At 58.8% G+C, this 24,549-nt stretch overlaps 1 protein-coding gene and 1 long non-coding RNA gene across 3 annotated transcripts in view; one reads left to right on the top strand and one right to left on the bottom strand.

Annotated features, from left to right (window-relative positions):
* Positions 1 to 17,914, top strand: part of NACC2 (NACC family member 2) — a 68,662-nt gene extending 50,748 nt beyond the window's left edge. For both annotated transcript variants that reach the window (XM_041724916.1, XM_041724915.1), the window contains 4 exons: positions 8,871 to 9,035; positions 11,104 to 11,209; positions 11,583 to 11,680; positions 12,907 to 17,914. In XM_041724916.1, the coding sequence (XP_041580850.1) occupies positions 8,871 to 9,035; positions 11,104 to 11,209; positions 11,583 to 11,680; positions 12,907 to 13,412 (875 nt within the window). In that variant the 3' untranslated portion in view covers positions 13,413 to 17,914. The remainder of the gene's footprint in view (positions 1 to 8,870; positions 9,036 to 11,103; positions 11,210 to 11,582; positions 11,681 to 12,906) is intronic.
* Positions 17,641 to 23,705, bottom strand: LOC121473030. The gene is made up of 3 exons (XR_005983076.1): positions 23,542 to 23,705; positions 18,285 to 18,364; positions 17,641 to 17,766 (listed from the first exon to the last, which is right to left on the bottom strand). It is a non-coding gene; the product is annotated as an uncharacterized LOC121473030 (long non-coding RNA).
* Between the last annotated feature and the right edge of the window lie 844 nt (positions 23,706 to 24,549).

Below are 24,549 nucleotides of genomic sequence, written 5' to 3'. Positions count from 1 at the left end.
GACCATGCTACTTCCTTTCTGCCCGACTGTACTGCCCAGAGCTTCCGGCTCAGCCTGTCTCATCTCCAAATTCAGGAAGGGCTTTCAATATTTCATCTTTAAGTAGGATATTTGCTCTAGGCGTTTGTGGTGTACTTTATGAGATTACACATATTCTTTTGCTAGGTTCAGAGCATTTGGTTTTGTTTTGTATTTTTTTTCGTTAAGTACGTGTTGAATTTTAACAGAAGCCTTGTCTCTAAATATTAAAATGCTTGTATAGTTTTCCTCTTCTGCTCTCCTACTTTTCTGAACTACAGAGATAGCTTCTTTGAATATTCAAACAAAACCAAACCAAAAACTCGCGTTCTTGGAATATGTTCAGCCTCGTTGTGATTGAAACTCTGGATTCAGCTTCCTGATTTTTTTTCCCGTTTTGGGTGACTGTTCTGAGGTATGAGGCCCTCCCCAGGGCTTTCTCCTGGAAGGGGCGTCGGGCAGAGGAGGCATGTGCAGGGCCAGGCGTCCAGCCATTGGCAAACTGAGGGGAACCGCTGGCTCTGGTCGGAGCCTGGGCCAAGGACCTCGGGTGGCACTGATCATCCTGAGCTGCACCCTCAACACCAGGCAACCTATTAGATGTGCTCTGGAGCACACGCGGTGTGGGCGCCTGTGTAGACACAGCCACATCAGAGCCGGCTTCAAACCCAGGACCCAGAGGCCGAGGTCAGTGCTGCGCGGGTCAGGTCAGTTTGACAGGCTGCCACCAGTCGCAGGGGGCGTGTCATCTAAATCTCCTTGAGGTAGTGTCTCTTGTCTCTCTGTCAGGGTCTCTCTACCTTCTGAAATGAACTAAGAATTATTTCCTGCTTTCTTTTTTTTTTTTTTAATTTATGATAGGCACACAGTGAGAGAGAGAGAGGCAGAGGCACAGGCAGAGGGAGAAGCAGGCTCCATGCACGGGGACCCCGACGTGAGATTCGATCCTGGATCTCCAGGATCGCGCCCTGGGCCAAAGGCAGGCGCTAAACCACTGCGCCACCCAGGGATCCCATATTTCCTGCTTTCTTAATGACTATCCTTTCTCAGTAACCTGGTGTGACATAGGCTGCTTCTGACATGCTCACCGTTGCTCACAGGTCAATGTTTGCTGGCTGCATCTCGTCTTCTGACTTCTGGTGTCAGTCTGTCCCTGATATACCCTTAAGGTCCTCTTAATGTTGGTAGCAGGGGCATCACATTGTGTCGTGGGCAGATCCGTCCCCTTGTGAGTTGCCTGCAGCCCACGACCCTGGATGCCATGTATATCTTTAAAGGAAAAAAAGCAAACATAAAGAAAGCTATGCACCCCAAGTGGCATATGGCCCAAGCAGCTTCTTTACATTGAAACTTTGCTGCCCTATGTCCTGTAGGATCCTGTGCGGTGTTCTTTTCCTTTTTGTTTTTAAGATTTTATTTATTTATTCATGAGAGACAGAGAGAGAGAGAGGCAGAGACACAGGCAGAGGGAGAAGCAGGATCCCTGATGCGGGACTCGATCTCAGGACCTTGGGATCACACCCTGAGCTGAAGGCAGATGCTCAACCACGGAGCCACCCAGGTGTCCATTGTTGTAATTTCTGAATGAAATTCCCCAGGTCATAGAATATTCAGACAAGCTCATTGCTCTGGAGGTGGCAAGAATTACTTTATTCCCCAGCACATGTTCCGCCTGCGCTGGAAAACATAATTGCGTCGTTCAGCTTAATAAACCATACCAGTAATTAATAATTGCACACTCCTTCGGGTTCGGCACTCTCTTCCTGTTGAGTTGGCCCTCTTACCATCCCAGCGTGTTCCACAACATGCCAGGAGCATCTGCGTGTTCCATTGGGGTGGACGTGCTAGGTCTGCATGTGGCTTTCGACCTTTCCTTGCCTCTTTTTCAGGTTGTCTCAGGTTTTGGTTTCTGATCCGGGCCTAACAAACCCCAATATCTTGTTGGAACCACAGTCTGGTTACATTTCATGAGGTTGGTGATAACTTTGGGTTTCTTCTCCCATCCTAGGATGTCCCACCCGTCCCCGCCAATCCACTGCATTTCTCTTTTCCCTCTTTCTGGTTAATCAGCCGTTTGGTTCTATTTCCCCTTCTTTTACTCTAGGTTTGTACGTTGCTCTCTCCAGCATCTGTCCTGGCAACACTTCTCCTTCAAGGATCCCCAGGCCTCCCGTCCACGCACCTAGTTCTGGGAGTGTTTTCAGGGCCTCCAGCCCTTCCGTGGGCGTGTCAGTAGTGGTGTTTAGACTTAACCCTGCACAGCCTGGACCTCTTGGTCACCATGGCCTCCTGGGCTCCTGGGACATGGGTCGGGCTTTCCCCACATTCCATTTCACTTTCACTCTCTCTGGTGACTCTCCTATTTCCGTTTCCTTTCTCTGCTTCCATCTGGATTATTTCCCAGGTCAGAAGTCTTGTCACCTGCTCTGTGTCCTGTTATTTGACACAGATGTTGTGTCCAGGGTCCAAATCTTTGTATCAGTTCTGGTTTTCTGGTAAAGTTCTCCTTTGTGTCCAGTCGGTTCACAGGTGGCGGCTATTGTCCCGGACGGATCACCTGTGGGTCTGATCTCCTGTCTTTTTGTAAATTGGCTTTTTATCACTCATTTCCCCATGTTCCCAGTAGTTTATTAGTGAACGCTGGACAGTGTATGGAAACATCTGGAAGCTCCCACCAGTGCTACTCTGAAGAGGGTCTGTCCTTAGAGGCCTTGGGCTGGAGCTGGTGGGGTGCTTGGTGCCGGTGCTGCAGCCAATTCTGGGATTCCCTGCAGCACCTCCTGGCGGGCCCCAAAATCTGATATCTGTTTATCTTGTACAGGGACCAAATTCTTGAATTGTCTTTAGTTTGTTGGTTGTAGTTGTTTTGAATCTGGTCCTGCACATGTGCTGCTTCATGATGGGAGGAAGTTGAAGGAAAGCCGGGCAGTCCCCCTGGCCATGGCTGCTCGGGGCTGCATGCTCCAGGCCTGTTGCCCCCACCCACCTGTCTGGCCCCACAGCCGCCATCCGCTTAGCTCGGGGTCTTGGCCCTGAAAGTCCAGCAGCTGATTCTGATGCAACTTCAGGAGTCGTTCCTGGTAGGCAACCACTCCTTCCTCGCCACACAGACAACCTTACAAGTTAAATGCATTTATTTCTAGTTAACATATGCTCATAGTTTCATAGTTTCATACGCTCATCATCGTGAACAGTGTAGAAAGATCATACTGGGGAAAGCTGTCCTTCCACCCGTCCCTCTGCCTCCCTCTTTCTCCCAGAGTTCCAGTGACCCAGCGTTTCGTCTTCATATGGAGTGTGTGTGCATTTTACATACACATGCTCCCAGGGCACACAGAACTCTGCTCTGTTTTCATGGCGACCAGTGTCACCTGGTGTCATGGGCTGTGATCCGTGCAGGGTGGATAGGGAGGCTGCATACATCTCGTGGCCAGCGCCAGATGAGTCCCAGGAGCCAACAGAGGGACAGAGAGGAATATAGTCAGGTCGGCAGTGAGAGCGGCCACCAGATTTGCTGGGACCTCAGCTGCAGACTTCACAGGGTCCCCCAGGGCTAGACTCCAATGCTAGACACAAAAACAGCAGAGCCCTTGGGCTCCAGGGCAGCAGCATCGGTGGCAGGATTGACTGGGGTGGGCTGGGTTGGATGGGGAGATCCCCAGAGCAGGTTTCGAATGTTCTGAGCTGGGACCCAGGGGGTCAGGGGCACGGCCAGGGGCACGGCTCAGGGCTGCGCTGGGTGCTGTTGGGGGCCGAGCTGTCACGGCTCTGCGTCTCCCCTGCAGCTGCGCCTTTCTGAGCACAAGGACACCGAGGCCCACCGTCTCCCTTTCTGTCTTGACTCCCGGGGCTCCGGGCAGTGGGGTTTGCACACATATCCTCCCTGCGTCCAGCCTCTTATTTGTTCACAACCACCTGTATTTTTCTTCTGGGCTTTCCCCACCACACTTGTCCTTTTACGCTCAGTGTGTCGCATGTGGTGGGTTCTGAGATGCGCTCTGCCCTTGCCCTTGAACGTCCACGAGATGGGGTGCACCTTGCCTTCAGTGGAGTACACCTTGCCTTCGGCGGGGACCTGGCTACACTGGTGGCACGTCTGTCTTTCTCCACAGGGAAGAATGGCCATCAGTGCTGTCACCCCGCCTCTGATCCCTGCCGCTCCCCCCCAGGCCCACACACACCTTTAGGAAGCACCACCTGCGCTATTCCCGGGATGCTGACACCGCTGTGCTCAGAGGCACGGACAAACACCCTTCCTGGGTGTGGCCCTTCCTGAACTGCTGGTCTGCCTGGTGCTGAGCCTGCAGATGCAGGGAAGGGGCGGGCAGCCTGGACGCAGGGGTACTGTGGTGGGTGTTCACGCAGACCAGCTCTGTCACCCATCCACGCGGCTCCCCACACTCACCCCCACGCCGTCCCCTGGCAACCACTGACCTGTCCCCACAGTATCACCTTAGGGACTGTGTCCTATGAAGGAGGTCATCCGGCGCATCACGTGTGCGACTGGCCCCTTCTATCCCACCACTGAGCCTGACATTCCCTGAGCCGAGCAGCTGTTGGTGCTGAGGAGTGTGCTGCAGTGACCCATGTGCGGATGCCTGGGCCGTGTGTCCACTGCCGTGGCAGGGCGTGGGGCTGTGTCCTGGTTGGGGCATGTGTGAGCAGAGCTGGCATGCACATCCTTGCTCAGGGCCTGTGCGAACTGTCTCCATCTCCTGTTTCTCCTGGGGGAGGCAGTCCCCGGGCTGGGGTTGCTGGCTCCCTGGGGGACGCACAGCTGTGTCCCCGTGTGCGTGTGCCCTCAGCATGCCTGGGGTTGGCGGGCTCAGCCGCTGCGTAGGTGTGAAGTGGGGTTTTACGTCGTCCTATGTTCTTTTTTTTATATATTTTTTTAAATTTTTTTAATTTACTTATGATAGTCACAGAGAGAGAGAGAGGCAGAGACATAGACAGAGGGAGAAGCAGGCTCCATGCACCGGGAGCCCGACGTGGGATTCGATTCCGGGTCTCCAGGATTGCGCCCTGGGCCAAAGGCAGGCGCCAAACCGCTGCGCCACCCAGGGATCCCTACGTCCTATGTTCTAACAGCTAATGATGTTGAGCATCTTTTCGTGCTAATGGCTAATTTGCCATCTGTACGCTCTCTGGCCAAGTGTCTGTTCAGATCTTTTGCCCATTTTAAACACCGAGTTGTCCCTTTTCTTGCTGTTGAGTTCTGAGAGTTTGCCCTGGGTTTTCCATACACATCCCGGGTCCAGGGTGCAGTCTGTGGGCCACTCCTCCAGCCGGGGCAGGCTTGCCTGTCTTGTCACACACCGGAGGTTTGCGTTTTGATGAAGTCAATTGATCCATTGGTTCTTTCAGGGCTTGTGCTTTTGGGGATCAAGTCTAAGCTTTTAGCTGAACCCCAAGACCACAAAGATTCTCTTGCAAAAGTTTTACGCTTTTGTGTTTTACGTTACGTCCATGATCCACTTTTATTCATTTTTGTGTGAGGTGAGAGGCTTTGGACCAAGGGTGGTTTTGCTTTTGGTATTTGCCCGTGCACGTCCAGTTCCTGGGTGCTGCGTGTTGGAAGAGCTGTCCCTCCCCCACACTGGGCTGAGGGACCCCTTGTCACACATCCGCTGCGTGTGTTTGTGCGGGTCTGTCTCTGGGCTGTGGACTGGGTGTCCCCCCGCTGGCATGCATGAATCTCGCCGGCTTGGCTACATTACCTTACAGTAAGTCACAGATCGATGCTGTCATGTAGCATTTCTCTTTCCATTTGGTTTTAAGTTGTATTTTCCTAAATAATCAGGACAAGGGTTTTGTTCTTATTCTGCCGTTTTGATGAGTGGCTTGTGATTTTGTAGAATGGGAGGCCCTTCTCTGTGTCCCCTCCTCCATACCCCACCTTAGCGGGCTTGGTCACCTGCTGTGGCTGCTCACACTGGTGGGGGCTCCCTACCGAGGGGAGGCTGCCTATGTGTCTCTGAGGTGCACCTGCATCTGGAAACAGGAACAGAGTGTCACCCCCTACCCCAGGCCCTGGGACATGTAGCACCCTATGGGCTGGGGGCTTGGAATGTTTGCTTAGGCAGAGGGTCTGGCGCCTTCTCCAGATTCCCAGTCAGTGGACCATAGGAAGCTGAGAAAGTGCCAGAGTGGAGGCCAGCGACCCTCCAGGGCCCCCGTGGACCTGCTTCATTTGCTCTGCCCTCATTGGTTCTTTCCACCGGTTTTACTGAGATTGAGCGATGAATCTCACGGCGTGGGCTTTAGATGTGCCTACGCATGCCACCAGATGAGGACCACCTAGCGTCTCCCACAGATACCATCCATCCTTTCAAGAGGATTGTCTTATCACTGGAATATGCATAACCTAGGATTCCCCATGGGGCTCATCTCCCACAGCACAATGTCCCCAAGGGCCCAATCCTTCCGCATCGGCTGGACTCCCACAGCATCACCGAGTCAGGGAGCAGTTGGGGTCCTCATTGGGGTCCCAGGGTCCCTGCAGGGTCTATCCTCGTGTGTGATCATGGCTGTCTTTGTCCAGGGATCTGAGGGACACTGTTGGTCTGTCCTTGGATGCTGCCCTTTGGCCCAGATCAGCTACTGTTCCAGATCTTTCCATAGAGGCCTTTTGGACCCAGACTCACCTTTCCTGTATCAAAAGCGATGACTCCCCTCTTGGTACAAACAGCTCACTGCTCTTTCATGTGTTTTCCCCCCAATTCCATGGTGCCAAAATATTTGGAGCCCATAGTCCTGGAGGCATTAAAAACGAGGCCGTTGATGGCAAAGATGGAAGTTCCTGCCCACAGCCCACTGAGTGGCCTTCCAGCCTACCTGCAGTCAGGGCCCCAAACGCCTGCCCAAAGGCCACAGGGATGCGCAAGGGGCCCCACGTCCCCATGCCCCCCACATCCCCATGCCAGTGCCCCCATGCCACCTGCACCTATGTCCCATACCCTCATGCCCCTGTACCCCTCACACCCCTATGCCCCCTGCACCTGTGCCCCGTACCCTTCGTGTTCCCTGCACACACTCTCCCAGGTCTCCAGAGCCTCCCCCTCTGCTCCCTGGAAGCAGGAGCCCTTGACGCTCAGCGGTGGGCTGCAGGGGCGGTGGCTGGAGATCTAGGGCCAGGGAAGGGGCGGGGAGGGAATTCGGAGCACCTTTCCAGATGAGCCACCACTCGGGTTTGGGTATTTTTAGCTGGCGCAGTATCCGGCTCACAGCAGAGCAGAAATAGATGAGGCTCTTTTGGATGTTCTGGATCTGCCTGTCTCTGGCTCTCAGAGCCAGGCTGGGGCTGGGGGGTTGAGGGGCTGAGGGGCAGGCGTGCGGAGCGCAAACAACTTCTGCTGTTTAGAGAAACACGGCAGGACGTGTCGTGGATGGCGTTATTTCTGCTGGTGAGCACTCTTTATGTAAATGCCACGGCGCCGGCGTTGGCGCTGCGTCTGCGTGTGTAATCACAGCCGACCGTGTGGGGGGCGCGGGCGGGTAATTATGTTTTAAAATATCATCCGGGTTGTTTTCCTCTGCTCCCTGAGCCCCCGGGTGTTCCAGGTTTGGAAGATTCTCTGTTGCTCTCTGCTGATCCGCCCGCCCGCCCGTCCGCCCGTCCGCATGCCCCACACGTACCTGGTGGGAGGTGCCGCCCTCTGACTTGTGCTCTGACCTGGGGCAGGGTGGCTGGAGCTGTAGGCCCGTCCTCACCCCGAGCCCAGCCACCTGGTTCTCTGGAGGGGCTGTCCTGGGGGCTGGGTGGCCCCTGCTGCTCCCCTTCAGGAGCTTGAGGCTACTCCAGAGTCTAGAGTGGCTACTCCAGAGTCTGGGGGTGGGGAGTGTCTGCCCAGGACCCTTCCTTGCCGCCCCCCTCCTGAAGCCCCTTTGCAGCAGCCCCCACGTGGCTTCCCCAGGCCTGTGGCCTTCCCACCCTCAGTGCCCACAGGGTTGCAGTGCAGAGAGGACAGGACCACTGGCCCAGGGCACCTGCCCTGAGCCTGATGAATGGAGATCAGGTTCCCATAGCCAGGCCCGGCCTAGAGGGGAGGTCGGAGGGTGGGGGCCTCCAGGCAGCACAGGGAAAGGGGGCAGCGGCCACCCCCATGTCCATGGCTGGCTGCTCTTATGCTCCCATGTGGCTTAGGGATGTCAGAGGGGGCCTCAGCCCCCGCCTTGTCAGAGTGCCAGGGTGGGTACATTCAAGGGTCCCTGACTGTCCGCTGGCAGTGGTTTCTCAGAAACATTCCCAGGCAGGCTGGAGGGTCGGGGACATCACATGTGCCACTGCCTGGCTCAACCGCCGTCAGGTGTTTGTTTATTTGTTTGTTTGTTTGTTTGTTTATTGCCGTCAGGTGTTTATAGAGCAGTGTCTCATCCAGGCAACACGCTGCACCCTCTGGGGAAGTGCCCCTCCTGTGGGATGGGGCTGCTGGGAGCCATCAGGCTAGGGGCACAGTGCTCCCAGCCTGCACTCCATCCGGTGGAGGTGCTGCTCCACTGGTTTATCAGACCACGGGTCCAGCCAGGCCACCTTCTGTTCAGCCTCCCCGTGTGCACTGTCCCCCTTCCCGCCTCGTCTGCAGGCCTCTGTGTGCTGGATGCCTCCCGGGAGTCTCCTGGGCCCTCACAACTTGTTCCAGGTCGGGGTGGCATCCTTCCCCTGCCTTCTTCTGTTCACTTACTTGCTCTGGTCCTCCCTGCAGAGGTCAGGACCAGGTGGGCAGGGAGAGAGGACAAAGGGTGGGCATGGAGCAGGTCTGACGTAGGCCTGGGTGGACAGGAGGGGCATTCTCGAACTCCGTCCCTGTCCTGGCCTGAGAACACCCCTAACTCGATCGGGTCTGTGTCCACAGTACAAGAGAAGCCAGAGCCCGTGCCACTGGAGAGCCGCTCGTGTGTCCTCATCCGCCGCGACCTGGTGGCACTGCCTGCCAGCCTCATCAGCCAGATTGGGTACCGCTGCCACCCCAAGCTCTACTCAGAAGGGGACCCTGGCGAGAAGCTGGAGCTGGTGGCAGGTGAAGTGTCTCTCCCCACCCTGTCTATTGTATGCAAATGCCCTCTTATTGGTTTTTTTTTTCTAAAGAGCTGTGAACAATGTACTCATCACTAATCACTCAAAAAAAAAAAAGAAGATAGAACATCTTAAATTTCCTCTAATTTCCTTTTAGAAGAATGTGTCATTAAGAGGAGTTATTCAATTGAATTAATTCAGCATTTTAATTGAATCCCCTGGGCTGGCCACGCATCAGATTGGCAGGGGCTGCAGTCACGATAGTGTTTTAATTTAGGTGGCAGATAAATCCAAATGGGATGCAGTGCGCCAGCCCCTCCTGCAGCCCCCAGAGTGTCCTGTGGCAGCGTGGAGGGTAACCACCAAGGTCCTAAATGTGGTTCCGAGTCAGAAACGGAATTCTGTGAAAACAAACAGTCCAAAAGCCCATTAGGGCCAGGTGCCTTTGTCAGGAATACTCCCCTTTCCAGTGTGGGGCTTCGTCAGGCCTTGCAGCCTCTGGCAGATTTTTAAGGCTATTCTCGGGAAAGTTGCCACTGCTGTGACCCAAGCTGGTCCCAGGGTCACCAGAGGATTCCCCACGGGGTGGCCAGGACCCACGGCCCTGTCCCTCCTCCTCGGTGCTGGCGTGCACCCTGTGTGAGGCTCTGGGTACCCCCCCCAGCCCTGTTTGGGGCTCCTGATCGCCACCCCCAGGGCAGCACTGTGGGGTTCTTCCTGGCCGTCCCTCTGCTGGGAGCCACAGTCCCAAATGGTGCTTCAGAGCAGGGCAGAGAGGGGCAGCTTCACCTTCGAGCTAGCCGGAAGAGTGGCTTCTTGTCTGTCGGGGTCTGGGGTTGGGAGGGGCGAGGCCTGGCCACCTTGTCTGGCCCGACCCACAGCTGGACGTCAGGTTGCCAGGCCCCACTGTGCCCCAGCCCTCATACGGGTTTCCCCACACAGAGGGTGTCTAGTCCGTCTGGCTCAGGGCGACCTGCTCTGCTGTCGGCTTCGAGCCTCTGCAGACATGACCAGGCGGGCGGGGGCCTCGGGGACACTTGATATGCCGTGGCCCAGCATGGTCAGACCACACTGACCGGCGCCCCGGCGGTGGTCTCCATCCACAGCTACGTGCTCATTTGGGCAGTGACGTGGCTCACAGGGGAAGCTGGCCCTGAGGCACTGAGCCAGGGCCCCCTCAGGCCTGAGCACCTCCTCGCACCTTCCCACTGTGCTTCCCCATTCCTGTTTTCTGTCCTGACGAGATTCAGAACATGGTCTGTGACAACGGGGGTCATGGTGGACGCCTGAAGGAGACGGTGGGGAGGGCCCAAGGACCCTGTGCATGTGCCCTTTGGTGTTTGCCGCGCCGTTGTCCAGAGTCGGGGGGCACCGTCTGGCACCTACAGACTCTCTTTTTTCCTTTTTTTTTTTTAATAATAAATTTATTTTTTATTGGTGTTCAATTTGCCAACATACACAATAACACCCAGTGCTCATCCCATCAAGTGCCCCCCGATGCTCTTTTTTCCATGAGCAGTGTCCGGCCCAACAGAGGCCACCCCACACCAGCGACCGGCAGCAGGCACGGTCCCCCGCTAGCTCGGGCCTTCATGTTTCCAGGCCCCACAGGGCACCCGGGCCTGGCCAGGCTTCCTCAGGGTCAGCAGCTCTGTGGGCTCCCCACTGATGCTGGGCTTATTGCCTCCGTGGTTCCAGCTCCCCACCACAGCCCAAAGTGCTTTGGTTTGGGTGATAGATGGAGAGGCAAGGAGTATTTCTGACCCAGGACCAAGCACAGAATTCCCTTGGGGCTGGAAGGGCGATCTGGGGACAGCTTTCCAAGGACCAGGCTGCCTCCTCCAGGGGACAAGGCCTCAGCACAGCAAGGAAGGCCTGCAGCAACATCCCCAGCCTTGTGGGGTCCTGGGCCTGGGCGAGGGCCTGCCCAGTGCTGTATGCAGACGTCAGGGTGCCCTCTGCCCCACCATGCACCCACTCTGGCCCCTGCAGCCGCCTGGGAAGCTCATGGTCATCCCGGGTTGTGGGTGGCAAGGCCAAGGGCCTGACCCTTCTATGTCTGGTGTTCACAGGCTCCGGAGTCTACATCACACGCGGCCAGCTGATGAACTGCCACCTATGTGCAGGGGTGAAGCACAAGGTCCTGCTGCGGCGGCTCCTCGCCACCTTCTTTGACAGGTGGGTCCCTGAGCAGGTGCAGAAGCTTCTAGGGTCTCCTCTGGCCGTGAGCTCACTGAGCTATGCGTTTACGGCACCCCACCTTCCCAAGGTCTCGCCATGGTGTCCGCCCGTGCCAGGGGGCACATCACTCCAACAGGACCTGGGCCTGGGGAGCAGCCTGGCTCCTGGCTGTGGACCACCCCCCACTCGGCCCCCCAGCCCTGGCGGGCCGTGGCCTCATGAGTGGGTCAGAGGGGTCTCTTCCTCCTTCCCCCACACCGCAACCCCTGGAGTACAAGGGGGAGGCCAGGTGGGATTCCAGGTGGGCCAGCCCCGTTCCTGTGGCACCCTGGGCAGCTGGCCTCACTGCCCTCCCACCGCACCCTTCCAGGAACACTCTGGCCAACAGCTGTGGCACTGGTATCCGCTCATCCACTAGTGACCCCAGCCGCAAGCCTCTGGACAGCCGGGTTCTGAATGCTGTGAAACGTAAGTGGACCGGGGTCTCCCGAGTGGGGCGGAGGAGCGCTGGGGGCTCAGGACCGCGGCTGGGGCAGGCGGCCTCTCCCTGGCGCCAAGCCGGCCCTGCAGGGCTGGAAGGGAGAGAGAAATGAGCAGCTCTCAGGAGCCAGGTCTCGAGGTGCTAACATTCTTGGTTCGTTTCCAAGCATGATGGATTCAGCTGTGTGCGAAACTATTTTAATATGTGAAATAGATCTAATTTTCCTTTTTGAACAAAACCCCTTATTTACATTTCGAGGTTATTTTGAGCCTTTGCCATCTGCTCGCCGGCTTCTGCCTCCCGCTCCCGGGCGCGTGGGGGTGGAGCCCGGTCCATCTTCGCAGCCAACTGCTGCCCCCCGCCTCAGCACCCCCCAGACCACAGGACCCCTGATCCCCCCGGCCACACCGGCCACCAGCAGGCCTTCCCATGGCTATCTGCTCACGCAACAGTGTCTTACTTCCTTGCTTGGAAAACACGTCTTATGAGACTAATTCTGTGTTAGAGCAAAGAGGGACCTTTGTGGTCGGTAATTACGGCTCAAAGCCAACGTGCCAGCCAGACCCCGGGAGGAGGCACAGGGAGTGTGTGTCTGATGCTGGCGTGAGGGTCTTGTGTGGGGACATGTGTCAGGCTCCCAGGCTGCTTGCAGAGCTGGGTCCTGTGGCTCCCGATTGGGGAAGGAGAGGCTGCATTGTCATTAATGTTGGCGGTGCCCAGATGGCCCTGCTGCTTCCGCCAGGCTGGGGGCTGGGCCCCGACGGGTGTTGATCGGCTTCCACTGCGCTTCTTGTCCAGCCTATGAGGAAGAGCCTCTGCTGAGGCCCCTAGAGGCCTGAGCCTGGGCGTGGGCAGGTGCCCTGGGCTGCCTGACCTTCAAGCTTGTCTCAGCAGGCCCTGGTGCCAAGGTTGGGGGTTCAGAGCAGAATGGTGAGGACTGGAGATGCTAGGGACCTGCACAAGGCCACACAGCCAGCCGGTGCTCAGGGAGAGGCCCCGGCCTGTGCCCTGCCGCTGGCCCGCCCCTCTTCCCCTGACATTCGGCCGGAGGGAGGAGAGTGACCACTGGTCTTCAGGCTGAGGCCAGGAGGGCCCTGGGCGGCAGGGAGGAGAACCATGTGCAGGCCTGGGAGGGACGTGAGCACCCTGACCCCAAGGCTCGTCTGGGGCCCCTCGCCACTGATGCCCGCCTCCTGGCACCCTGTGCTTGCAGTGTACTGCCAGAACTTCGCCCCCAGCTTCAAGGAGAGCGAGATGAACGTCATCGCAGCGGACATGTGCACCAATGCCCGCCGTGTCCGCAAGCGCTGGCTGCCCAAGATCAAGTCCATGCTGCCCGAGGGCGTGGAGATGTACCGCACGGTCATGGGCTCCTCAGCCGCCGGTGTGCCTCTCGACCCCGACTTCCCACCCGCCACAGCGCAGGTGTTCGAGCAGCGCATCTACGCGGAGCGGCGGGGCGATGCGGCCACCATCGTGGCTCTGAGGACTGACGCTGTGAATGTCGACCTGAGCGCCGCCGCCAACCCCACGTTTGATGCGGGCGAGGAGGCGGATGGGGCCAGCTCGGTCATCCAGGAGGTGGCAGCACCCGAGCCGCCGCCCACTGGTGCCCAGAGCCCCCCGCAGCCCTTTGAGCAGGGCAGCGCCAGCTCCAGCCGGCCGCAGACGCCCGCCGCCACCCGGAGACAGGAGCCATCGTACGCAGGGGCCTTGTAGAGAGCCGCCGGGAGCCTCGCGGGACCGGTACTAAAGCTGCTTGCATGCGTTACTAATACAAACAAATGTGATCAAGCCACTTACCTACGGAACTGCTACTGTTGCCTGAAAAAAATGTGATTTTTATTCTGCTTGTATTTAAAGTTTATGAAGGAAACAAATGCATTCGTTATACTGTAAAGGATCAGTCCACTGGTGACCTAGTTGCGAGGAAGGTCCCAGGGCTCCTTTGGTATCCGCGAGGTTCGTCTCCAGGCTGTGGGCCCCTGACCCTGCTCCAGGAGGGGCGAGAGCCTGTGGCCCCAGGGCCTGGGAGTCCGAGTGGGGGCCTATGGCGGGGCACGCGTCTCCTGACACTCATTGCTCACCCGGCGGGGGAACCCCACCCACCCCTCTGAGGCCAGGGGCCAGGGCTGGGCCCCCAGGGGCCAAACTCCTCTTATTTTCCCTCTTCCTGAGACTCGGGGGTCAGGCCTGCCGGGTCCTCTGTGTGCGTGGGGTGCAGGAGCGCGTGTGTGAGTGTGCGTGTGTGTTTGAGTGTGTGTGGGGGGGTAGTGGTGTGGGTACAGTGGGGAGGGGAGGGAGAGTCCATACACCTTCGTTGTTCCACCCTGCCCGAAGGCCCTCCCTGCACCCTTAGCTCCACGGCCCCTTGTGTACCTGGGCCGACAGGCAGAGCTGCTGCCCCGAGTGCCCCCCACCTGGCTCCACCCGGGCCACCTGCTGCCCTGTGGTTGGTGCAGCCCCACAGCCCTCAGCCATGTTGGGATTACGTTTGTTTGTTTATTTGTTTCTGTCTTAATTCAGATCTATTTCATGTATGGTTTGAAACTTTCAGACCCAAAAGAGCAAAAAATTAGGGAGGATTTGGTGTCCCTGCCCTCAACCCACTATGCTTGGGGCTGGGTCATCTGTGTATGCATCCCACCCAACCCTGACCCAGGTCCCACTCGCCTCCTGTTAGGAGCAGGGAGGGTCCCAGGGAGACGCAGCCAGGGTGTGTGACAAAGGAGGGGCCCAGGGACCTCGCTCAGCAGAAGGTGGGGGTGGGAGCCAGGCTGGGCTGGAGTGCATCCCCATATTGTGCTGCAGACCTGGGGGCATGTGCACTCTGAGGCCAGGGGGTCAGGCACAGGGAGCCTGGAGTGGCAGGTGCTGAGCTTCTGGAATGCAGTGGCAGGGCGCAGCCAGGAGGGGCTCGCAGAAGGTGTTGGTTTGTTACAAGCTGGAATGCTCACTTTGAAGTTCAGTTTTTCGATGAGCGAGGGTGCTCACTTGGCCACTTGTTCCGGGGGCTTGCTTCCTCCTGAAGCACCCCACCCCAGCAGGACCAGACACCCCTCTGTTCCCAGACTTGAAGGGGTCTGTTGGTCCCTCTCCCTGTCCCCAGCCCACTGCCTCCCCAGACCAGGTGCAGAGCAAGAGCAAGCCCGCGCCACCTGTGTGTGCATGCAGGGCTGCGCAGGTTGGCTCAGCCCTCCCTGTGACCCACAAAGCTGAGCCCCCACACACACCCGGCTGCAGGCAACCTGCGGTGGGGGCTTAGGCACCTTCCACTCAGATTCCTCCTGACTGCTGCCCTGCTGGGAGAGGCTTTGGGGGAGACCTGGGCTGTGGGCAGAGCCTCCTGGCCTCCTCCAGCCAGGCCAGACCCCTGCCTGTGTTTCAGGAAGATCCGATGGCTCCTGGAAAGGGGTGAGGGGAGCTTGGGCAGGCCCCGTGGGAGCTCGTCTCAGCCCCTGTGCCCGAGGCCGGGGGTGGGCAAGGGGGTAGTCTGGGCCTGAAAGGTCTCCACTCCGGCTGGGCTCCAAACCCACCACTGGCCCCAAGCTGAGCCTCTCTCTCCACCTCTTTTTTCCCTGACCCGGGCCCAGTCGGGCTTGGAGCTGCGTGGGGCTGGGGCTACAGGCCACTTGGGAACTCACCCTCCTGCACCTGAGAGGCCAGCCCCCAGCATCCTCAGGCAGCCAGTGGGGGATGGAGGGGAGGATGGGTAGGGTGGACCCCATCACCCTCTGCAGCTTCCTTTCCTGACCCCAACGTGCACTTTAATTTGACCATCCCTAAGGACCCTGGGGAGATAGCCAGCCTGTCCTGGCTGTCAGCAGAAGGGCTCGCGCACTCGCTCTCCCTCCTCCCCCTCCCTCCCTCCCCTCATCCCTCTCTCCTCCACTCCAGAGTGGGCCCCCCCAACCCCAACCTGAGGCCAGGACACGAAGGGGTGCCCCTGGCCCGGTGGAGGCGGGGCGGCGCCCGCACAGAGAAGGCCTGACCGCTGCTCAGGCCAGCACAAAGTCCCATGCCTCTGTCCCTTAATTGTTTATAACCGCCGTCTGTTTTGTTGTTCTGGGTAAGGAAGGCAAGAGCTATACGTGAAACTTTAGTACTTCAATGTGAATGGGTTCTGAGCTCTCCCTGTGCCCCAGGCGGGCCAGGCCGAGCGTTTTGCACTAATGTGTCCCGCGGTGGACGTGGGTCCAGAGCGTTTGCAGACGGGCATGGCTGATGATTGTATCTGCCGGGGCGCTCCCTCCGCGTCCTGAATGTTCCGCGGGGCGGGCAGCGGCGGGCCTGGGCTCGGAGGGGCCTTCCAGAGTGCCTTAGCATCTTCTGATCATTTTTCCCAAGGAAAACCAATTAAGAAAACCGGACCCTCCCCCTCCTCTGTTTACAAGACGACTAATCCTGTCCTGTGAGCGTGATCCTGACTCACCCAGACCCTGTAGACCGAGAGACAAGCCACTCAGTATTTATGACATGTCTGCACCTTTATTCTCGAGCTTGACTATTAGCAATATGCATACACTATGTAGAGTCTATTATAGAGCTAAGTTAGACCCGCGCCTTCTCGAGGAGGAAAGGGACTGGACCCTGGCGGAGCGGACACGGTGGGCAGCCGGCTGGGCCCCCCGTCCTCCCCCGCCCTCCCCAGCCACCGGGCTGTGCCGCAGGAGGCGGCTGGAATGCAGCGCAGAAGGTCCAGAAGCAGGGATGAGGAGATGTGACGGATACTGTGAGCCGGTAGGGCCGCCGGCCTGGCCGGTGCGTCTCGGTACTTGAATTCTGTCTTGTGTTCTGCACTGTGTCTGCTCTCACCCAGAGTTCTCTGTGGTTGCTTCACTTTGCGTTTGAATCGATTGTCTTGCCTTGCCCCATCCCCCCAATGCGGCCGTGGCTGTGGCCGTGGCCGTGGGTGAGCGGCCACAGCCCCTCTGCCGGCCACCCTGGTGCCAGCCCTGGTGCCAGGACCGCCGTGGGAGCTCCTTCTCCTTTGGTTGTGCTTGGAGCTGGGAGGGGATGGTGGGGGTGGGGACAGCCACTAGGGTGTTCAGGGTTTGAGGGGGGGGCCCTGACCCGATCCCTTTTAATGGCAGGAACCTTCAGAGCACCAGCTCACACCCATCCCCCAGCCATTTACTGCTTAGATTCCCCTCAGATGGGTTATTTTTATGGAAATATCTTGATGCTGGTGGAAGGAGGCCGATGGCCCATTAAGCAACGGAAAACTGCAAGGAAACCTCTGTTTGCTTCTGCGAGCAGTAAATCCTAAACACAGAATTGAGAGTTCATAGCTGTCTTGAGCTTTAACTACTGTTTCAGAATGTTGCTGGTGCATAAATTTGTCATTATGTCAGCCGGGCAGCTCCGAGCACGTGTTACCCGCTGCCACTGCCGGCCAGAGATCGTTAGGGCTTGGTACAAGATGTTTCTAACATGGCAAAGGTTTTGGATTTTGTTTGTTTGTTTGTTTTGTTTCTTTGGAAAAAAAAAACTGAAAAGGAAAATTATGCAGAATCTAAAGCATTCAGATTGGACAACCTGCTTGAATTCTGATCAACCCTTTCATTGTTAGCGTTTTGCACATGATTGTAATTTTTATGTCAAAAGAAGCCAAAACTTGCAATACTATTTTTAGCAGACAAAAAAAAAAAAAAAGAACTAAGTATAAAATGTATAAATATTTTTGACTTGAACATTTGGATGGCACTGGGTGCAAACAGACCATTCATCCTTTGGACGGAATGTTTGGAAAAAAGAGCCTTTTTACAAAGAGACGGTTGATGTCCAGTCTGGTGAGGGGTTAAGTCCTACTGTAACTCACGACTGTTAAACAATAAATAAATGAAATCACTGTCCCTATGCCGTGGAGCAGGTTTGTTTCCTAGAACCTCCCCCCCCCCCCCCCCCACCGTGAGCGAGCTGGTTCTAGCCTCAGCAGGTGCGTCCTCTCTCCTTCCCACTGCTGTTCTGCAGAGTCAAGACTGTTGCTTCTGAGCCGAGGCCGACGATGCTGCACTGGTCACTCCGCCTGCAGAGACGTCCGCCCCACGGGCGGCCAGGAAACCCAGGGCTTCTGTTGCGCGCAGAGCCAGTTCAGGAGGTGGAAGTCAGTTACAAACAGGAGGATGTGATCGTTAATTGTAAAGCGCTTTGTAAAATTCACATTTACAGAATAATAAAGTCAGTTCAAACCCAAGTGAATAAAGTCAGTTCAAACCCAAGTGGCCTGCACTTTACTCAGTCAGTGGGACTGGGGCAGACACTGCGGGGCCAGGGAGGAAGCCGGCTGTTGTGCAGGGGTCCCGGGGAGACTTGGGACACCCTCTGGGCCCAGGATCACCAGGTGGGGGTGGGGCCCACAGGCTCGTTGTCCACTGCCCACCCAGCAGCAGAGATCTGGCTGCTGTGGGGTCCGGCGCCACTGGGGCCTTACCTCTCCTTCCTCTAATGTCTTAACTTACAGGGGCAGGGGGCTGGGTGGGCAGGATGCCCAGGGGTGGAGGGGGTGACATGCTTGTGGGAGGGCCCTGGGCTGGCCTGGGAGGGGCTCCTTTTCTCTTTATTGTCTGTAAACTGGGAAAGCCAACTCACCTGGCTCACCTGCCAGCCACCCACCAGGTGTGAGGCTACCTCCTTCCACCCCAGCTACCTCCTCCTGGCCGGGTCTGCCCCTAGATGGACAGAGGGAGAATTGCAAATGAACAGAACAGAAGGTGCCCTGGCCTGACTGGGACCTCTGAGACTGGGTGGCCCCCACAGCATCTCCCACCATCGTTGGCACCATCTGACCAGACCAGCTCTGGATGGAGGTTCTCACATCTCTGCCTCCTTTGTTTCAGCTTCCCCTGAAACCTGAACCCTGGGTGAGCAGGGCATCAGTGTGTCCCTCAGACCTGGATTAGGGCCCCCTCACCCCCCTCGCACATGCACCCCTCCTGCCCCACCTCACCCTCACCACCCACGGGGCAGGCTCCCGATTCCTTGATTCCTTCACGTCTGCCCCGCTGCTCTCTGCCTGAGCTGAGCCATGGGTGTGTTTGCTCACTTGTTTAGTGAGCTGCTTCTCCCAAGGGCCGGGGTCTGTAGACCTGCTTCCTGGGGATGTCCCCAGAATGCGGTCCCCTGGAGCCATGGCCAGCATGGAGAAGGCACAGAGTCTAAAGTGGTTAGGCGTGGGTTTCTAAGGGGCCCTCTGCACTGGGGAGCCCTGCATCCAGGGGCATGGTGGGGTGGGATCTACACATCACAGTCTCTCCCCAGGAATGCCCAGGGAGTCTGGGCTGGGCAGCGCTGGGGAGCTGGGTATGCATGTGCCCACCCCACCCCCAGGCCCAGCTCTGGCCACCGGGACAGCGTGCCACTTCTGGTCTTGTTTTCAGAGCTGTTTCCTGCCACCCCCAGTCCAGCTGACCGGAGTCATCTCGGGCTTGCCCCTTCCCACCCAGGCCTCCAAGCTGCTGGATGCGGTGGATTCCCTCATCACCTCCCTGGGCTGGTGGAGATAGCCCACCCTTGGGCCATGGGACACACACCTGGGAGGCCCTGAAGTCCCCTCACAGACTTCCAAATGCCCCACCCAGGCGGTCCAGGGCCAGCTGAGGCCCTAGGAGTGGGGGTGCGAGGAGGATCTGGGCTTGGAACCCAGTTCTGCTGGGATCCTGTGACATGGGGTCTCCAGGTGTTTCAGGATGAGGGTCCAGGCACCCGCCAGCCTGTGCTCTGTACCACCCCCCCACCCCCACGCCCCTGTCCTTCAGCCGGCCTCCCTTCCCTCGCAGTCTGGACAGAGACTGGCTGAGGCATCAGACCCTCAGCCCCTCCTCTCAACCCTTTGTCCTGCCCTTTGAGGAGGGTGCAGCGTCAGCAGGACCAGAGGCTCTGCCCTGGAGCCCTTTGTCCTCAGCATAAAGGGTCTGAGCCCCTGGGGTGGGGGTGGTTCTAAGCCTGTGGAGGAAGTGCAGGAGGTGGGCAGGGAGGCGAGAGGGCCAGGGGCGATCACTCGTCATTGACAAGCCTTCAGTGGTGTGTTCTTCACAACCCCCACTGGATGGGCACCGTCCCTGCCTGGAGGGGGAGCCTGAGGCCCTGCACTGGGCACCCCCTGCCATGCTGGCAAAGCCTGGCTAGAAGAGAGTCCCTACTCATCTTGGGTAGGGGCTTGGGGCGGGTCAGTCTCAGCTCTGTTATGTCCATGCCATCAGGTGGCCCCAGGAGGGCTGGGGCAGGGGGGTCTGCTTAGATGTGGACACAGACACTTGTCAAGGGACCACTGGGGTATCTCCATCAGAAAGAAAGGGGAGGGTGGACAGGTGGACAGTAGATTAGGGCACTGGGTTGGGAAGGGGGGTAGGGTGGGAGAAGGGATGGGGTCTTCAGTGCACCTGGCTCTGAGATATTTTGGCCACTGGAGGCCTCCACGTGTCTGGGCACATGGTGGACATGCAGGAGGTGACAGTAGGGGTTATAGAGGGTCGGCTGCCCCTGTATCCAAGGGGGCACGATGCCATTGGCCCTGGGGGTGTTTCTTGGGCTCTCCTAGGGAGTCTGTGGCCTGTACTGAGGGATGGGGCTGAGGTAGGGAGGGGCCCAGGAGCCTGTAAGGTGGAGGTGGGGATGCATCAGGTGCCTTCAGTGGGAGCATAGCCACGAGGGGAGGCTGGACGGGATCTCCGGCCTGGGTCTGTCCCTCCCCTGTAACCCCCTCGATGGAGCCTCCATCAGTGAAGGGAAGCTGTTCCGGGTGGACCAGGGGTGGGAAGGCTGCTGTGATCCTAGCCCCCCGGCCAGAACTCCCTGGGCCCACTCGTAGGGACTGGGTTCAGCTGTAGGTTTCTAACCGAGAGAGGCGGTGGGGAGGGTGGAGGAGCCCAAGTGGGCAACACGGTGGCCCTGACAATGATAGCGCCAGGGGTCTCATCCAGACATCCTCACAAACCTCCCCCTGCCCCCCCATGCTAGGGAGGCAGGTCCAGCTAAGCAGAAGCTGCTCCCAGCCCCCTGGGACCCATAATTGACTAACTCCAGCAGACATTGGGGCTGGGAGATGGTTAGCACTGCCTGGAGGCGGGGGCATGCAGAGGCTCCGGCTTCTAGGAAAGGCAGCCTGTTCCTCCAGGGTGGGCCATCAGGGCCTCAAACAGGGCCAATCAACCTGGGACAGAGCCCCTGTGCCCCCGAGCTCGGTGCATGGCCTGGGGCCAGCCGGCTCCTGCCTCAGTAACGCCGTATGTGAGGGATGGGCTGGTGTGTCCCCACTCTGCCAGTTAGGGACAGAAGTGACCCTGGCCAGGAGCCAGCCATGTGTGTCCCTCTGGCCTCCCTGTGGTGACGCAGGCCCTGGAAAAGCACTCCCCCAGCAGCCCTGGGCACCTGATTCAGGAGGCAGCCCTCCCTGGGATGGAGGTTCCAGGAGAGGGGGGCCCATGCTGGCACCCAGATGGGCCACACCACCCCTCGGGGCATCCCACTCTATGGCTCTCACCCCGCTCCAGCAGTGGCCAGCCTTCTGGAGTAGGGCAGGGGCAGAAGTTTGCCCCCAATGAAGCAGTCATAGGAGTCTGCCCTTGCCAAGAGGGAAGGTCACCCCTAGCGGCAGCCCCCAGGGACAGTCCATGAGGCAGTGGTGGGGAACGTGACCTCTGCAGGCCCCAGCGGCCCGGGTCTCCAACCTGGGCTGTCTCCTGACCCCCTCCTTCCTCTGGGCCCGTGGAGGCCTGGATGCAGCTCGAGGCTAGGAGAGCATTTCCCGCCCTGAGGGAGTGAGCAGCCTGTGGAGCCTGCACCACCCAGGAATGATGGCTCCCAGCCTCCCTGCCAACAGGGACTCTGGCTGCTCACCGGTCCCATTCCTTCATCCATTGACAGAACCCCTCCCCATGTCCTCGACCTCCAGCGATGCTGCACTGAAGGGACTCTGGCCTGGAGGAGTCCCAGCTTTGAGGTCTGACTAGGCCATGAGCTGTGACCCTGGCATGTGTCTGCCCCTCTCTGGACCTCGGCCTTGGCCTCCAGACTGCAGGGTCTCTGGGGCCTTTGGGCTCTGAGACCCCCGAGGCCTCACCACCTGCCTGAAAGGCTGTGCTTACGCCTCTGGTGGGGAACTGCTCCACCCACAGAACACAGACAGGGCCAAGATCCAACATAGGTCCCCCAGGGGGTGAGGAGGGCAGGCAGGAGCACCCCTGGTCTGTGAGCAGGAGTCAGCACTCTGGCTCAGGCCTCACTGGGGGCCAGCCTGACCCTGCAGGATCCCATGGAAGCCCCAACACAACCCTGTGAGGCCACCTGGTCCCAGCCCCATTTTTCAGGCAGGGAAATTGAGGCTCCTAAGTATCCGGGGTCTCCCCCATGGTAGAGCCAGGATCTGAATCAATCCCTGCTCGGCACTGACCTCAGTGACCCGGGCTGAGGGGCGAGGCTCCCCAGGATGACAGGTTGGAGGGGCTCAGCCTGGGCCCACAGAGAGGTGGTACATTCCCACAGCCTCACGTGTCGGACCGGGGCGAGGGCTGCCCATGCCTCGCCCCTGCCACAAGGGGACCCACGGCCCTTCCTCTGAGGAGGGAAAGAACAGGGCACCTGGCCTGTCCCCATGGGTGACCCCGGGGCTCTTTTAGGAAGGGCAGAGCGCCCAGGTGGCTCACCTGGGGATACCTGTGAGGGGCACAAGGGGCCCAGAGCTGGAGTCACCTGCCGGGGCTACCCCTGGGCCTAGCAGAGCAGGTGAGGAGCAGGTGAGGGGCAGGTGGCCTGGCCTAACACAGCCCTTGCCCCGAGGGGCTCCAACCTGCAGAAGCTGGTGCTGGGAACAGGGGTCTTGGGGGCTCCCTCAGCTTCTCAGTCAGGTCCCCGGAGAGGAGGCGGTTGTGGTCCTGAGGAGCCGGCATCTGACCCAAGCAGCCATGGGGGGTGAACAGACAAGCCCACTGGGCAATATCTGTGTTCCCTCAGGGTTAGCCTGCAGATGCAGGGCTCAGCAGAGGCAGCCCCACAACCCCAAAGAAGCAGGGAGCTCACAGCTACGCACATGGGGGTGGAGCACCCACTCTTGTCACCAGCGGTGGGCCTTGAATGACACTTTAGAAGCCAGAGCAAAATTCCCACGGAGGGTGGGCTGGGCTGCAGGCCAGGTGAGCAGCCCTGTGTCAGCTGCAACCCCTGTGAGCGTCTGCCCCAATTCTGGCTTCAGCTTCTGGGGTCAGGGCTCTGGAAAGGGCCAAGGGTCGGTAGGGAGTAATTGTGGTCTGGGGGGAAACCTTAAGGGGGACACTGCATCCAGTACAAAATACAGGAACCCCAGAGAGCTCTCTCTGCTAGGGCGGGGCCCCCGTCATCACTGCAGGAGCCCCCCCCACCCCCCCACCCATAAGGTTCCCAGCTCCAGCTCCCTCATGGGGAGGCCATCACCCAGGGTTGTCACCCACAACCCAGGGTAGCCCTGTGGCCAGCAGAGGCTGAGGCCCGCAGGAGACGCAGCCACACCCCACCATGCCCCGCCCCTAGACCCAGCCCCACCCCCCAGAAGCCCATGGAGCCCCTGCCCCCAGCACCAGGCCTTGGACCTGAGGGCTGATGGGCAGGGCAAAGCTGTGGGGTCCTGCAGGGCACGGGGGTCACAGGGACAGGGGACTGGGGCCCCGTGGAGAGGGGACTAGGGTGCGGAGCTTGGAGCGGAGAGGGATGGCCCCAGGGCCAGGACAGATTCCTGAGAAAGGAGCTCTGGGCTGGCTCTGATCAGAGTGGCTGCCTCTCTCCCTGCCAACAAGGTGGGTGTGAAAGGAAGCCCCACCTGCTCCTTGATGAGTGAGGAGGGGTGGAGGGGAGGGGTGGAGGGCAAAGCCGGACTCACCACCTGGAGGCCCTGCATGGGCTGGAAAGGGTCTCCCTGGGCTGGGGCCCTGGCTGCAGGGGTGCCTGGCCTCGTCTGCACACAGGCCCTGGGAAGCCACCCGGCTTTGGGACCGAACGCACTCCTTCCAGAACCTTCCCGGGCCCAGGCTCCGTGCAGCCCCAGAGCCAGCCTGGGCTGTACAGTTGACTTGTGCCCTGGCTTCAGCCCCTGTGGGAACTCCAGTCCCAGGGGACATACCAGGAGGTCGTGCACTGCCCAGTGCTGGCCCATGAGCGTCTCCAGGACCACACGGTGGAGCCCCTCCTGCAGGGGATGCTGGACTTGGGTTGGGAGGGGAGCATCAGGCCACCTCAGACGAGCAGTGCAGGACTGGCAAGGCGGGCACGGCTGGAAGGGAAGTTAGGACCCGGTGCCAAAGTGCTTGGAGGAGCCCAGCCTTGATCGGATGGACGGACTCGCGGGAGACCCACCCTGAGTGGGAATCCAGCAGTGATTAGGCCTGAAAGCTCAGGCCATTTAGCTTTTATTCGATTGGCAGAGAGGCCCTGTGTGCCCTCTGCTTTTTGCTGTTTGATTATATGTCTGTGCTCAAAATACCGCTCCTGGAATGCAGGCAGCCAGCAGGACTTTGGGATGGAAATCAATTTGATTAACAAGCGGTCGATTACGGGGAGGACCCAGGCCGGGATCCAGGCGGAAGCCAACTCCGCAGAGTGGAACTTTCCTAGGACACGTCTGTGTACAGGAACCCACATGGGAGGGGCTGTGGCGGGGTGGGGGGGGGTGGGTAGGCGGCCTAAGAGCAACCAGGATGGGCCGTGTGGAGCACCTCCCCCCTCCTTTCTCCCCGCTTTGGCCTTGGCGTGCACACAGCTCCTCTGGGCCTCGGTTTTTCCCTCCATCAAATGGTATCTGGCTGCCTCCAAGAGCTTGGGCCCCCCGAAGTCATGCTTATGGGGTCCACACTGCTGCACGGTGCAGAGTATAGGTTCAATGGGTGCTGGC

The sequence above is a fragment of the Vulpes lagopus genome, chromosome 12 (assembly GCF_018345385.1).
Source record: "Vulpes lagopus strain Blue_001 chromosome 12, ASM1834538v1, whole genome shotgun sequence".
In the NCBI taxonomy this organism is placed as follows: Eukaryota; Metazoa; Chordata; class Mammalia; order Carnivora; family Canidae; genus Vulpes; species Vulpes lagopus.
The sequence above is the reverse complement of the archived record's forward strand: the minus strand, read 5'-3'. Positions and strand labels throughout refer to the sequence as shown.